This window comes from Fusarium poae, chromosome 2 (assembly GCF_019609905.1).
Source record: "Fusarium poae strain DAOMC 252244 chromosome 2, whole genome shotgun sequence".
Lineage (NCBI taxonomy): Eukaryota > Fungi > Ascomycota > Sordariomycetes > Hypocreales > Nectriaceae > Fusarium > Fusarium poae.
Genome location: NC_058400.1, coordinates 8601525 through 8617284, shown reverse-complemented (window position 1 = coordinate 8617284; position 15760 = coordinate 8601525). Strand labels below are relative to the sequence as shown.

Here is a 15760-nt window from a genome sequence, read left to right as displayed (position 1 = left end):
CCTGGATATCTGTTCCCGTCACTAGCTTGGAGGGGTTACAGCTTAGATTGGAGTTTATTACACAACAGCAACTCAATGGCAAGCAAGCAACAAGAGCCAAGCTGGGCCAATGATGCTGTGGCTGCATTCCTTGCCCGACCTCTCTTGTACTCAACTCAAAGGGTGTCTGTCACTCATCGTATTTCATCTCTCCTCTCCTCGCCTCCTCACATCCCTCAGTCACTTCATCCAAACTTTCCACCACAACAACACTGTGACGCCGTACCTGCATCAAGCACGTTGGCGGCGCTTAGATTTATTAATCTGTATATTCAAGGCTTCAATTTCAACAGCTCTTTATCTCTGTTTATTGTTTCGGGGACCTCTAAGCTTCACAACCCAGCTCTCATAGAACCTGGTGATCTCATAACGCATATCAGACCACCTCATTGTTGCCTCCCTTTCACCTGACCCCCATTTCCGTAACCCTGGGCCTTTCGGCTTTGATAATTCGATCTCGTTTGTTGTGAAAAGTTGATAACAGGGAATTTGTTGCTCTCCATTAAAACGTCAAGATAAGATATTGCCAGGGAAGTCTTGTTCTTGTCAACTGACACTCGTTTGACGCAGACGGGTCGTCACAACAAACGGCAGGTACCACTTGCATCTGCAGTTTCCTACGCCCGCTGCTTCTTCCTTCTCTCCTTCCATCCGTCACTTCCTGGAGGTCTACCTGTCTGTTTTCATTTGCTCCTCAAACCAACCAATCCTTGTTGATCAACTCATTGCTTGCCTCAATCATCGCCTCTTCGAAACACCGACTCCAACAACGTGATATCACCAAAGCACAATCCAAGCTTTGTTCGTTTTTAGCACGCCACTCATCTCCTCACCTTGACACTCATCTCATTCTCACCTTGTCACCGCGTCCTCAATTGGCCATTTCCCCCACGCTCATCCACGGCAACCCTCCCCGCCCCCAGCCTGTGACTTGACTTGACCTGTCGGCTTTCTCTTGTCTTACAAGATACCATCAAGTACAGTACATCATACCCCAGTCACCCTCCTGCAGAGGCCCGCGTTGACGGGGCCAGAGTCTACCAGGATCACATCTTGGGTCTCTCGCCATTGTCCAACAACCTCTCTCCCTCGTCCTTGCACAGTTCCACCACTCTTTCGATTCACCGACGACCGCCTTTTGGCTCGTCTGACCTGATCAAGGAGGTGCTCCAAGACTATATCTTACCTCTCGACCGCATTCTTGCTCTTCCTTCCTCTTCTCACTTCAGTATCCGTCTGTCGAACTCAGACATTTTAGAGACAGTTTGTCTTTTTCCAACCATTAAATAAAGTTGTTACCCCTCCTTCGTGTCAGATACCCCGCCAGATTTTGAGAGAACCGCCATCATGAGTTCCAAGCCTTCTCGCAAGTTTTCAACAGGCGCCACCTCGCACCGCAAGAGGCAGATGAGCCTCATGGTCGAGAAGGATGGCCATGTCAATGCTCCTCTTCAGGTGAGGTCATTCTCTTTTTCAGATATTTCTTTTCTCATACCATTTATACTCTGTCATGACAACTTGCGTCATCGCAACTTCAGTTGTACATGACCCCTGCATCAGACCCTTTGTCGATCTTTGGATCTTAGCAAGGCTGACGTTATGATCACAGACTTTGTACCTCGGTATCTCTGCCGTTTTCGCCGATGATCATACTGCCGTTATTGCTCTTGCTATTCACGATACCGTCTATCTCAATGATTTCTCAATCAAGCACATTTCTCTTGACGAGGAGATGCGCCAGGGACAGGATCTCATTGCTGACCACATCATCAACGAGGTCGAGACATATGAGCATGTTAACTTTGTCAAGTTCATCGGAGCCGGTCTCCCTGTTACTCTCAAATACATGAGCCCTTCTCTGTGCTCGCGTCTTTGGCTTGACCTCGACATCGTACCTGTTGTCCTTCGACCTGACCATGAAGCCAAGGAGAAGAACTTCTGGGATGTCAAGCGCGTCGACGAACAAGCTGATTCCATGGCCCGCAAGTGTATTCTGTGAGTTTTGTCTCAATCACTGTTGTTGAGCAGCTATTGACAGTGCAATTCAGAAACTTTGGTCCTTCCCTTGTACCCCATCTGCAGGTCGGCTACCGAGGCATCGTTCAGACAGATGCTGGATTCCGTGTTCACCTTACAAACATCCAAAACCACAAGGATACATGCTCCCAGGCCACATGGAATGCCACGCAGTTCTACGCCAACAAGCTACGCGAGAAAAAGACCAAGCTCGCATTCTTCAGCGCTACTCCCCAGGGTGGTGGTGTTGCCCTCATGCGTCACGCTCTCGTCCGTCTCAGTCGCCTCATGGGAGTGGACGTGACTTGGTATGGTATGTTCAGCCAGCGAAAACATTTAGACTTCTGATGACTGACTTTTTTTAGTTCCCAAACCACGACCTGGTGTTTTCCGAATCACCAAGAACCAGCACAACATCCTTCAGGGTGTCAGTCACCCAGACCAGCGCATCTCGGATGCAGAGAAGGGTGCCATCTCCGATTGGATTGAAGACAATGCTAAGAGATACTGGCTCTCTGAGGGTGGTCCTCTCAGGCCCCCAGAGGAGGGAGGTGCCGACATCATTTTCGTAAGTCTTGTCCAGCATTACAACTTATGTTAAAATAGGAGGCGCGCGACTAACCATTTGCACAGATCGATGATCCACAGATGCCCGGGCTTATCCCCATGATCAAGAGACTGACTCCTGATCGCCCTGTCCTCTACAGATCTCACATCCAGATCCGGAGCGATCTGGTTGCCGTGGACGGTTCTCCCCAGAACGACATCTGGAACTATCTCTGGAGTAATATCAAAGAGGCCGACATGTTCATCAGTCACCCAATTCCCAAGTTTGTTCCTCACACCGTTCCCAAGGAGAAGGTCGTCTATCTCCCTGCTACCACCGACTGGATCGATGGTCTGAACAAGCACATGAACAAGTGGGATACCGGCTACTATGCCCATATTTACAACACCCAGTGCAGAAACCAACGAATGACCGAGCTTGACTGGCCCAATCGTAAGACAACACGATCACTTCTAGTACATTTGACTGATATGATTCTGTAGGCAAATACATTGCTCAAGTAGCACGATTCGACCCTGCCAAGGGTATTCCGACTGTCATCGACTCATACGCAGAGTTCCGCCGCCGCTGCGATGAGGCCAACATTACAGATGTTCCCCAGCTCGTTGTGTAAGTCAGTTGATCTGAACCAAGTTTGCCTTACTAACTGTTACAGTTGCGGCAACGGCTCCATTGACGACCCAGACGGTGCCATTATTTTTGATCAGACAATGACTCAATTGGAAGACCACTACCCTCATCTCCTCGACGATGTCAGCGTCATGCGTCTCGATGCTAATGATCAGCTTCTCAACATGGTCATTGCCAACGCTCATGTCATTCTTCAGCTATCAACCCGTGAGGGCTTCGAAATCAAGGTTTCGGAAGCTCTCCATGCAGGCGTTCCTGTCATCGTTTCCAATGAAGGAGGCATTCCTCTTCAGGTCAAGGAAAATGTCAATGGATACCTTGTTACCCCTGGTGACTACAAGACTGTGGCCGATCACCTCATGAATCTATACACCGACCACGAACTCCATGCTAGAATGTCTCGAGAAGCCAGGAATGGTGTCAGCGACGAGGTTGGCACTGTCGGTAATGCATTGGGCTGGTTCTATCTGGCTGCCAAGTGGCAGGAGGTCGGTACCAACCCTGGCCTTCGTGGCGATGAGAAGTGGGTGAATGACATGGCTCGTGAGGAAGCCGGTTATCCCTACACTGAAGGCGAAAACCGCCTCCCTCGTCACTTCACTCAGCGCAAGGGGGGAGCGGAGAATGGAAAGGTAGAGGAAAACGGCGAAAAGGAGTAGATGGGTTGTGTCCATGATCGTAAAATTGTTAGAGATATTCCATGACTGAGAAATCATGTATGTATTACGCATCTGACCGAATGTTCACGAGTATTCCACTCGACTTCTTTTTAGATATACTTAAAAGGCTATCAAACAATACAGACTTGTATGCATCTATCCGCAGTCGATGTTTCACTATAAAATAAAGTATTTGTAGCTGACATCGAGGGCTATCTGTATAGACTTGAACTTGGTCGCCGGTATTAGTGCAGACATATTCAGGGGCTGTATTATTCGTTATTCAAGATGTTCTGAGTTTGCGAATGGAAGCTGCGGTAGACATGCTGCGTTGTCACTGCCGGGCAGGTGCAAGGCAGCAGCATCCCGTCTGCAGAAAACCGCGACTCACTACAGAAGGAGCGGTTGCGAATCACATCTCTCCCCCACCATAATTTCCCCTCGAGCCTTTTTCAGTTGGAGGTGTTGTTTCTTTTGTTTTCGTTGTCTATTTGGCTCGTATCCTTCGCTTGTACTCGCGTTTACTATTTCTCAACAGACGCAGACACTTGGCTCCTTTCTTTCTTCCTTTCTTCACCATCAAGTCAAGCACCCACAGATCCTTTCTAGGCAGGATCAATCTTGCAATCATGTCGCCACAGGGCTCGGGAGAGTCTCTTCCACTTGCGATCGATGTGGAGACGATGAATCCTGCTCGAGTGCGGATGCTTACTGAGGTTGACCCAGAAGACGCAAGAAACCGGACTCCATCGCCTGAGATTAAGTCTGAAGGGAATTTTAGCTTGGGTCCTCTTAGATCCGGGGCAAACTCTGATGCCTTGGGTGATCGCTCTCGGCGCATTCTTCGAAGTTCGCAACAACCTGAAGGCTCGCGAGTGGCCTCGACCTCTTGGCCAGACGCGGGCCTCCCACGGTTGCAAGAGAACGTCAACCCCCACATTCCCAGTTTACCAAAGCGTCCTTTAAGTCCTGTGGTAAAGCAGGAGAATGGCTACAGAGAGAAGAAGCCGAAGCTTAGTACTCCACGGTACTACCCGGATGTTGAGACACTTGGTCCAGGTGAGGTGCGCTGTGGGCAACTCAAGTATTCGTTAACACAGACACAGCTCCTCGTCCAGACTCCGATACTCGATACCTGACATCGCTCCTTCGAAACCGTCCATTGTTCCTCACTTTGCAGCATATCCCCAAGAAGAGCACAGAAAATGTCAAGCCGAAGACTCATGAGTTCCGTATCTCCCAAGCTGGACTGGTACAGCATGAGAAACTATCTCTCATCGCGCACACTCGAGCTCTTCCACTGTTTTCCCAAGATCCAGCTACCTCTTCCAACGATGGGAAACTCTCGCAGACCATCGTTGGTGAGTTGCTTGAGGATATCTGGCCCCGCCTGTCCAAGCATGAGAAGTACCAGTACGCCCGGCAACTCCGCAACATACTTCAAAAGTTGCGGTCTCATGAAAAGTCTCCCCCAGGCGGTACTTTTGGATCGATCAAGTCGGGGCCATATGGGCTGATTTTGGACAAGCATCAGAACCATACATACTTTGCAGTGAGAGTTGATCCAGATCAGCAGCAGTTCATGGCGCTTCTGATGTCTACACTTTATTCAACCGTCCCCACGCAGGTTTCCAAGGCTCTTATGCGACAGTTTCGCACAGACTATCCTTCGGTTTTGACGCATGGAAACCTGTGCCCCAGAAACATCATCGTGTCCAATAACACGATTGCATGGATCCTTGGTTGGGATTGTGCAGGACACTATCCGGTGTGGTGGGAGTACGCGCGATTCTTTGAAGCGCGGACCACGGAGGAAAACAGTGACTGGTATGATTATGCTGATCAGATCTTTGCGGACGAATATCCGGTTGAGCTGGCGGCCTACCAAGGCATAGCCAGATGCCAGCAACCTTGATTTGGAATGGGTCACAGTATGCGACGCGCATATTCAGGTATTCATAGCCTTTGACACTGTGGATGGGCGCTCAAGGCAAGGCGAAATATTTTGGGACATGGAGCAACCAGGTTTCGGTCACTATGTATATTTACTCTTCAAGGTTTTCTTATTGAACCTCAACGTACATACACTCGGTATCTTGGCAAACAAACAAAGTGCGCGCGGCCGACGATTTGTTAACCTTGTCGCGCAAATTCAATCGCTATTTTGACATTTACCCATTCAAGCTCTTCAATTTATTAACATGGATTGATTTATTTCTCAAATCGCTTGGCGACAGTGCCCCAGTTGATGACGTCCCAGATGGCGCTGAAGTACTCAGCCTTGCGGTTCTGGTACTGGAGGTAGTAGGCGTGCTCCCAGGCGTCAATGCCGAGAAGGGGCTCAAGGTTGCCGGTGACGGGATCCTGGTTAGGTCGGGTAACGATGGACAGAGTGCCAGCGTTCTTGTCCTTGACGAGCCAGGCCCAGCCGGAGCCCTGGATACCGGCGAGAGTAGCGTTGGTCTGCTTCTTGAAAGCCTCGAAGGAACCAAAGTCCTCGTTGATGGAAGTCAGAAGCTTGCCCTCGGGCTCACCACCGCCGCCCTTGCCGTTGGGAGCAAGGTTCTCCCAGAAGAGGGAGTGGTTGACGTGACCGCCGCCGTGGAAGTTAAGGAGAGGAGCCTGAGCGGCAGCAGCCTTGGCATCGCCCTTGTGGTTGGCCTCGGCGAGGGCGTCGGTTGCGTTGTTGAAGCCGGTAACGTAGGTCTGGTGGTGCTTGGAGTGGTGAAGCTCCATGATCTGGCCAGAGATGTAGGGCTCAAGAGCGCCGTAGTCGTCTAGACAATCTGTCAGCTTGCATTTTGAATTGGGAGATTGAGATGAAACTTACAAGGAAGGTCGGGAAGAGTGGCCTTGCCGCGGACGAAGCTGGTGCTAGCCATGGCCGCGAGGGAGTAGAGCGGGCGCGCAGGCCAGCGCGGAGGGCGGGAGTTGATCGAAGAAGAGCGGAAGCCATGGTTGAAGCTATTCGTTGATGTTAACTTCAATTGAGTTTGTTTAATTGACAATAGAAAGAAAGTTGCTGACGGGTTGGAACTTACAATTGATTGAGATCTTGTTGATGATGTCAAAAAATTATAAAAGAGGGTTGGGAGGAGGGGCAGTTTAAAGAGCTACGGACTGGGGGGGGGAAGAAGCCGGACGGCAATGTCGGACTACCGAAGGTGGGAGCTTGGATCAATCTGTCGTCATATTTTCAAGAGCTTCCCATCCATGATGAGAATGGCTTGGCTTGTGAAGATTCGTGTCTAGGTATGAGGAATAAGAGATTCAATAACAGCAATACCTACAAGTTCTTTATTTACTAACTTACATATCTATTTAATTATTTATTTAATTATTTACTTCTAGTTCTAATTCTATGAACTTGTCATCTCGAGGGAACGGCTATTAGTATTAGTGTGCAACGTAGCAATGAACTCACTCAGTATCAGAATCATGAAGTTTACTTTAGTAATCTCGGCTTTTCTATCATGGCTGAACAATGGTACTACAAGAATCAACTAAATATGATGTGATTTGTTGCACTCATCGAAAAGTTTAGAGCTGATTCTCGAAAATACTTGTTCCCATTTCTCCGAGTGCCGATCTCGGATTTCCAAAGTTACCTCTGAATGACGCAAGTTTTACAGGCTGAAATAACTGGTACAACATAGTACTATCAAATCAGATCAGATTAGATTTCAATCAACATATTCTAAATACTGTGAACGGTTTAACTTTGTAGAAACGTTGAATTCGTAGAGGCTCGGACACTGCAGGGTAAGCCACTCAGAATCAAATATTATGTCATCTCACGTCGCGTAGAATCAACACTCTACTATGTACAACCTCTCTACGCGTCTCCCCCTCCAAACCACCAACAAAAAAAGCCACAGCACAAAATGTCATACTACGATATTGACGCCATCCTCACGGATGCAGAGGTAAGCTCTCAAACTTTGAATCTCACACCAGAGTCTAATACACCGCCCAGAAAGTCCCATGCCAATTCGAAATCGACGTCCCCTACCTCGGCCATCTCGACAACTCCTCCCAGGGTCTCAAAGCCAACACCCCCCTAACTCTACCACTCTGGCTCGCCGAGATGCTCGCTCTAGCATCAACACCTACATCCAACGCACCACTAACTCTCAACCTTCCACCGTGTCTATCCACCGCTGTTTTATCCGCTTTAAAGGCTGATCCGCGCGCTGTACCGCTACGAGACCAGAGTTTACATTTCTACGGCGTGGGTGTGCGAATGCTGGACTTGTTTGATGAAAAGGATATAGCAGAGGTTCTGAGAAAGACTTTTGTTGTTAGGGCGGGAGATGTAGGGCTTCATTCGAGAAAGGCGGATGAGGGGATGGTGGGAGCAGCTGGGGAGGAGTTTTTGAGGGGGCTTGAGGAGTGGGAGAGGGGGTTGTTTAGGAGAGGACATGATGGTGTTAAGGGGGCGAAGGAGTGGACTGATAAGGTGAAGAAGATGTGATGAGAGATGTTGGTCAGGATAGAGATACCCATGAGATGCCATAAGGCACTACGCGTCTATGATATACATTACAACTACGACAGAAGACAACTGTATTTAATCACCAGTCTATTCACATAGGAAAAAACAAAGGTAGGGATAAATGCGTGCATCTTTCAGCACGATCTATTACTGACTCGGACTCTACGTCTTGACGCCAGCACTCGGAGGTTCCTATCTGTAGGCAAACGGTACTCTCATCAAACCACCCGCTCAGTGATTTTCCAACCAAGCGACAAGCCCACTCATTTCCCAGCATGCCCCTCAGAATTCTATAAAAACCCCAACTAGAAACGATATCCCCAAACACCGAAACTCAACCCCGACCTCCAGTCCAATGCTCTCTTGTTCTAACTCAAATAAAGCAGAGGATAAAACAGCGGCCCCCCCTCTTTGATCTCGAGGGAGTTTCAACGCTGAACCCCGTCCGAACGGGCAAAACAGAAAAAAACGCCATGCTCAGATGTGCAACATCGAACTCCCTCCCTTCATCCTCATATCATGTACCGGATGTGAATAAATAAGAAAAAATGCAACCGACTCCTCTTTTTTTTTTCCTCTCCTGGGAAAAATTATCCTTCCAGATACCGACCCGGCCCAGTTATATATCGTAGTCACGCGATGAAGCACTTTCGATCGCGCTGAGAATAAACGTATAGGTCTCGCACCGCTCAAACGGTTTCGATCCTGCTTGGCTTTTGCCCATCTAGGGCCAGCAGCCAGATTTGAAACGTATCCACCAGTTTAGTTTGCCAAGGGACTCGCTGAAAATAAACCAGAGAAAGGTAATCATCGACGCCGTGACGGTAAAGAAAAAAGGAAGTAAAAAAGATGAAAAAGTCGAAAAGAAAAGAAAAAGAAAAAGATCAACCACAATCATATAACAGGCTCCTGAAAATCATTATGTGTGAAAGGAATGAGCAAGGTTGTCATCATCCTTGCTCGTAAAGAAGTTGACGCGCGCGTTCACCAGAACGGCATAATACCGAGAAGTAATAATAACCAACTGAGTCATCATCGTATCGACTCAAGTTGGGCTCGGGCTCGGGCGCGATTGTTTTTTGTGCTCTTCTTCTTGCGTTGTGATCCCTCGAGGCATGAGGTGCTCGACAATGGCTCGACGTTGAGGTCGACATTGGAGCACACAACCGGTGGAAATGGGGATACCACCGATGCAAGATGGAGCTTCATGATCATTACTCATACTGCGGAGCATTTAGGAAACCCATAGGCCGTTATCAGCCATACTCATATGGGACATGTCTTGGAAGGTGGCAGGAGTGATGGTGTTGGAGGAGAGATTGGACCCATAGGTGGAAGTAGCATGCTCGGAGAAAGCATAATTGTCAGGGAGTCCGTGGATGGGAGAGGCATTAGAGAAGGGTGAGTAGCCAAAGTTGCCAGAGGCAGATGAGATGGGAGCAGAGATAAGCTCGCCATTGACACTAGCCATGATGGCAGGATCAGCAATGCCATCAACGGCAAGATCGTAGCCAGTCTCCATGTTGAAAGGAGCCATGTTACTGCCGATGCCTTGGAACATGTCCATCTGAGGAGGCATGGAACCCTCCATCTCACCCTCAGCCATGTCATCAGACTCATCTTGCTCAGTCATGGGAGACTCGTTAAAGTCAACTTTGACTTTCTTCTCGACGAACCAAGCCTTGAGTTCGGACATGGGAGGCCAGTCGCCACCACCCTTACCACCACGCTTCTCATCAGAGTTGGCACCCTTCTTGCCGCGAGGGGTCTTGGGCTTGAAGTGAGTGCGTCTAAGATGAGCAGCAGCGTTATAGTAAGCGCCGTACTCCTTTCCGGAGATGCATGCCTTGCACTTGGACAAGGGGTTGACAGCCTTGACATTACTCTCAATACCGACAGAAGCCGGATCACGGCAGACAAACTTCTTGACAGTGCCTTCGTGCTTGGCGTTGACGTGTCGGCGAAGCTCGTGATCACCACGGAAGCCATCGGGGTGGTCGTTGCACTGAGTGCAGTAGACCTTGGGGTGCTTGGGGCGCTGGTAGTTGCTCTTGTTGACGGGGAGCTTGGCATCTTTTGAACCGGCGGCAGAGTTGGCTTCACCCTTGGCAAGCTCCTCCTTGGGCTTGGGGGCGAGCTGGATGGTCTTGGCTGCATGTAGAACTCGCTCACGGGCTTCCTTGGCCCGGCGTTCCAAGTTGGAAGCATTGGATCGGACACTTGACATGCTGGCATTGGAGATGGATCGCTCCATGTCGGTTGATTCGGGTGATGGCATTAATGTGTTTCCGTTGGAGTCGACGTACTGCTGAACATTGGCAGAGGTGAGGCTGGCGCCGAGACCGAAGAGGTCTTGCTCAGAGGTATACTGCTTGCCGGCGGGGTACATGTTGACAGAGGTAGGGGACAGATCGGGAGCGAACATGACATCAGCCTGGGACTGCGAAGATTCCATACGCTCCATGCCAGCGCCGTAGTTGTCGTAGGAGCTGTTCTGACGGGTCAAGGGGCTCGCGGCCTCGGCAGCGGATGGGCCGGAGATCATTGATGGGCAAGCCGAAGACATGGGGTAGCTGGAAGGAATACTTGATGAAAGAGTGGCATATGGGTTTTCGGTCACCATGTTGTAAGCCATTCCCGAGAACGATGAGTCGTAGTGCTGAGGAGCTTGTGGGGTCTCGGGCCACTGTTTTAGGAAGTCTTCGGGGTCCATGCCGATGTTGAGCATAGGTTGGTTCTCCTGGACACTTTGAAGTTGATTTGAGGCGGCTTCAAGAGGCAGGTTGGTAGACTGGCTTTGAGGTGAGGTAAATCGGTCCATGGATGAACTCAGAGGCGCAATGCGGTTGCCGGTTTGTGAGAAAGGCATATGAGACTCTGAACGATTTGAGACACTGCGGCTCATGGGTAGTGCGGAGCTTGACTGTTGAGAAAAGGCTCTTCTCTCACGCTTATGAGCCTGGAAACGTTCCTGCACGATGATATTAGATGATGGAGATGGAACAAGAGTTGGTTGGGATGTATTACCGTAATGGCAGACTTTACTTGTGTGGGGTATGCCATGGTGGACTTGCTACGGGAGAGGCTGACACTTCGTGTATTTGAGACACCATTGTTTGGGATCTGGAAACCACCCTGAGCAAAGTTCTGAGCGACATGATTTAGAACTGTAGGGTCTCCGTTGAGTTGACTTTGGACGAAGTGCTCAAGCTGTGAATTTCTTGCGTTGGCGGCTTCTAGCTGACGTTGTAGCTCCTCGACAGCGGTAATGTTCTCTAAATCCATTCTGCGGAGTGTAGATAGATGGATATGATGGTATTATCTGATAAGGATAGATAGGCCCGATACGTGTTGAGATAGGCGGGTGTAAGTAAGGCGAGTGAGTGGATGCTATGCTGAGATGAGCTGAAAGTTGTTGATGGATAGACTGGAAGTTTGGAAAGGTGAGAAACCAAGGCGAACCAAACTATTGAATGGTAATGAATACAAGTCTCGGATTTGCGACAGGCGAGAAGGATTAAAAAGTGGGATAGCGGGAGTCGAGACAGACGACGAAGAAAAGAAGGTGAACGAGATGCGGATGGGATGGAGGATTAATAGGTGAGCCAGGATGGAAGGGAACACGGCCCAGTCGTGCGAATGAGGCTTCCAATTCCCCACTCTGACCTGACAGGGGATGATGCAGGGATCCTTGAAAGGAAAGGATAGGATATTCAAGGGTGGTGGGAACTGGGCGGTAGGTATTTGCGAGAGCTGCGGTGTATAGAAAGAAGTACATACATACGTACATACATACAATGCTTGAACGAGAAAGACGTCTGTGGGTGGGCGGTCTAATTAGGCTTGGCCTGGCTGAAAATGCAGGTAGTTTGAGTGACGAAGGGTGTATAATTGATGATGATGTAGTAGTGGTAGTGGTGTGTTTTGATGACAAGATACTAGATTATTATCGATTGAGATGCATACAAAAGCAGTTCCTTAAATGGGATGGGCCATGTTGAGGCAAAAGGATTTAATGCGATAGTGCCCGATGTGGCCTGATCGATGATGGTGTCAAGATTGACGAGGTGAAAAGAGACAAGATGCGATAAAAACAAGATCCAATCTTGGTTCTTGTCACCCAAAAAAGAGACTTGTCGCAAAAAAAGAGAGGCTTGTGGGGATGGGTTTAATGATGCTACTAAACATATGCCGTGTTGTTGAGATTGAAACAATGGATTAATAGATTAGCACCAATATGGATCAGAAGGGGACCTACCTAACGCGTGACTGACGACGCCTCTAACAAGTGCGCTGTACTTTGAGTTTGGGCTCTGACAACCAACGTGGGGTACGTGGTTTGACTTTGATTTACAGCGGCCCACCTGCTGCACTACAGTACAGTTGAATTGAACCACCACTGAAAAGACGGCATGGAATCCTCCATCAGACTTCCATGGAGCATCCACTAATAAAATAAAATAAAATAAAACAAAATAAAATAAAACATGGGCGCACACCCCGGGTACATGTTGGATTGGATAGGTAGGTATCATGCCCGCCCAAAAAAAGATAAAAAGGCCAGCGAAGCAACCCTTGTCCTGGAATCGTTACTTGCTGACGCCCGGCCTGGCCTGGCCTAACCTACCTGCATGCTGTTTAGGTTCATGGCGATTGGATCATCATTGCTTGTCTGTCGCCAGGTCTGGCTTGCTGCGACCACTAGAATCCTCGTTTCTAATTGCGCGTACATACGTACATACAGCTCATTTATCTAAACTGTCCACGAGATGCTTTGAAACGAGGCATTCTCTATGGGCTTTGACACTTTCCTTCCACGCACGAAAGAGGCTCAGCTGCATCAAGTGGGTGGGCTATGAATGATTTACTCTTGTGCTCCATCTCTACGATCTATCTACCTAGTCTAGGACTTTACTCACAGACACAACCATCAGTCAGACAAGACGGCTGGTTGCATGTCCTCAACCTGTTCATTCCCATGAAACAAAACAAAACAAAAAACAGCGTCTACGTAATGTTAGAGCGGCACAGCATCATAGTTCATGACTATTTTGAGGAAACAGAAGGGAAAAGAAAACAAAACGACAAGGAGAAAAGAAGCAATGTGATACAGCGCAAACAACAGCCACAGCCCAGAAATAAAACACATGACGGCATCACCCTTGGATCCTGGGTACAGAGTACCTACGTTGGAAGAAATCGGTAACCCAAAAAAGCAAAAAAAGCAAAGAAACATGTGCCTCTTCCTTGGAGATTGATTATTACTGCCGCGTCGTGCTACGCTCAGAACTACTAACTAGATGTCATGGCTCATCTTTGTCCTATCCTAGTCTAGCAAATCATCATGGGCCCCATCCTTCATCCCACCAAAGCGGGCACAGATATGGGGTTGCGGATCCGATCAAAAGAAGTGTCCTTTAGAACAAGCAAGCAAGCAAGCAAGCAAGCAAGCAGAAGCAGTGCAATCAATACATGTATTGATGTCGATTTCACATTAGACTTCGAGGGATACCCATATCAATGTATTGATGTGCTGTAAGGTTCGAGGTGAACATGTCATGCGCTAACCCGTTAGACTGATTGACCGGCTGCACGTTTGATGCCAGGTGCTGCTGTCAGTTCCCGGACAAGACGCGGACAAGAAAAGAGTTGGGTTCCATGTCGGTTGTTGGGCTTAGCTTATTAGCGTAGTGCGTGTCTGTCTTGCCGTGTGCCATGCCATGCCTTGCCATGCCTTGCCATGAATGTGATGTGCTGTAAGACTATGGTCTATTCTGTTCTAGCTTAGCTTGTTTGAAGATATCCCCGATCAAAGCAGGTACTCATAGTACATACATACAACCTAACGGTATGGTAATTAACTTAAACGTTAGTTTGATGAACACGGACAAAACATAGTTAATGCTTCATAACAAGTTTAAGATTATACATAATAATACCTGCTGTTACTAATTTTAACCCTGCTATACATACATACTATACTGCGGTAACGTTTCAGTAGAGATCCCAACTAAGCTGAGTACAGAGTTGGAGCCAAACAGATTTGAATGAGATTATCTCGGTACGCGAGATCAGCTTCATGAACCGCCGGTAGGCGGCGGGACGCTGATCACCATTTTCCCTGCTCTTTTACTGTCTCTCTGCATCAGGAACAGGATTAATGTGCCACCGACGTGTTAAGAGATACGTATTCAGTTGAGAGAACAAGAAACCCTGGCATGAAACCCCAACTGTTGGAAGAGACAGAAAAAAATGTTATTGATCCAAACCATCCTCAAGGATTCGTGTAAATCGATAACAAAATATATTCTCACCTCATATCATCCCCTCAAAAGAGTGAATTACTATGTATACAAATGTGAGCTCTCATAAAAAAGAGATGCCATCACCAAGAAGCTCTGCCTGGTCTGGTCTTGATTCTCCAACGGGTTGAATCCCTGCCAAACACGACACTCCATCTCCTTTCTAGCACCCACCTCTTTACGCAAAACGAGGCAATCACTGAGACGGGGCATCCATCTATTGGCTGTTGAACGTGGTCAGGCATACCCACCATCCATCTCGATTGGTTCCCGCTGTCGCATAGAGTGAGGCGGACGGCGCCATCACTTTAACAGCAGCCAACTTAGCTGTACATACCTAACCGTACTGAGCCTAACTTGACTGTACCTTAGTAACTAATTTTACCAGTTCCAACGTCTAGTCTACGTAGACAGTCATCATCAACGGCTTAATTAGATTAGAGATACTACCGCAACCAGATCAAGCAATTCAACTGCATCACACCCTCTTCTTTAGGTATCGTGTTGTAATATTTGCTTTTGTCTAAATAACCTCATTGTAACCCAGAGACTGGGACCAGGTGCCCACGTTACCCAAGTCTCGTCTCCCTTAACTTAACCCCCCCATGATGATGATCTTCTACCGTGACGAATTGCGTAGCATCGTCGCCGCAGTCTAGACCTTATGATCGTCATGACCGGTATTTGCCAACTCGCGTTGCACACTTCCGTTTGGTCAGACAATCGCCCGAGTATTGAGTGTCATGCAGGCCCCCAGGCTTTTTGCAGATTGAAGCACACACGCTATCGATGGTTTCGGTTTTCTTCTGACTCGAACTAGGCGCAATTATTTCCAGACAAACTACTCTATTCCCAACATAGCCAAGGTAGCAACTCGCACGTCCATAAACCACCCGTGATATACAGAGTAGTTTGCTTTCAACTCTATCTTGTGCCTGCCAATCTCGAAACCGTAACCTATTTCCTCGGGAAGCCGTTCCGTATTGCTAGTTCAGTTCTCATACATTCTTGAACTCAATCACATACTACGTAGCATTTCTTTTCCCTTTGT

At 48.4% G+C, this 15760-nt stretch overlaps 5 protein-coding genes across 5 annotated transcripts; 3 read left to right on the top strand and 2 right to left on the bottom strand.

Annotated features, from left to right (window-relative positions):
* Positions 1 to 1386: 1386 nt before the first annotated feature.
* On the top strand, positions 1387 to 3912 carry FPOAC1_006934 (uncharacterized protein; the record flags this gene model as incomplete). Its single annotated transcript, XM_044851407.1, has 7 exons — positions 1387 to 1494; positions 1649 to 2034; positions 2088 to 2368; positions 2421 to 2623; positions 2689 to 3055; positions 3106 to 3232; positions 3279 to 3912. 7 exons carry the CDS (start codon positions 1387 to 1389, stop codon positions 3910 to 3912), a joined length of 2106 nt encoding a protein of 701 aa, XP_044710119.1.
* A 629-nt stretch (positions 3913 to 4541) lies between these two features.
* Positions 4542 to 5827, top strand: FPOAC1_006933 (uncharacterized protein; the record flags this gene model as incomplete). The annotated part of the gene is made up of 2 exons (XM_044851406.1): positions 4542 to 4971; positions 5019 to 5827. 2 exons carry the CDS (start codon positions 4542 to 4544, stop codon positions 5825 to 5827), a joined length of 1239 nt encoding a protein of 412 aa, XP_044710118.1.
* A 296-nt stretch (positions 5828 to 6123) lies between these two features.
* On the bottom strand, positions 6124 to 7485 carry FPOAC1_006932 (uncharacterized protein; the record flags this gene model as incomplete). Its single annotated transcript, XM_044851405.1, has 4 exons — positions 6124 to 6689; positions 6743 to 6876; positions 6954 to 6966; positions 7476 to 7485. The coding sequence occupies 4 exons, from the start codon at positions 7483 to 7485 to the stop codon at positions 6124 to 6126; spliced, it is 723 nt and encodes a 240-aa protein (XP_044710117.1).
* Positions 7486 to 7796: 311 nt separating this feature from the next.
* PSF3 (DNA replication protein) lies at positions 7797 to 8386 on the top strand (the record flags this gene model as incomplete). Its single annotated transcript, XM_044851404.1, has 2 exons — positions 7797 to 7838; positions 7889 to 8386. 2 exons carry the CDS (start codon positions 7797 to 7799, stop codon positions 8384 to 8386), a joined length of 540 nt encoding a protein of 179 aa, XP_044710116.1.
* Positions 8387 to 9641: 1255 nt separating this feature from the next.
* FPOAC1_006930 (uncharacterized protein) lies at positions 9642 to 11692 on the bottom strand (the record flags this gene model as incomplete). The annotated part of the gene is made up of 2 exons (XM_044851403.1): positions 9642 to 11378; positions 11435 to 11692. 2 exons carry the CDS (start codon positions 11690 to 11692, stop codon positions 9642 to 9644), a joined length of 1995 nt encoding a protein of 664 aa, XP_044710115.1.
* Between the last annotated feature and the right edge of the window lie 4068 nt (positions 11693 to 15760).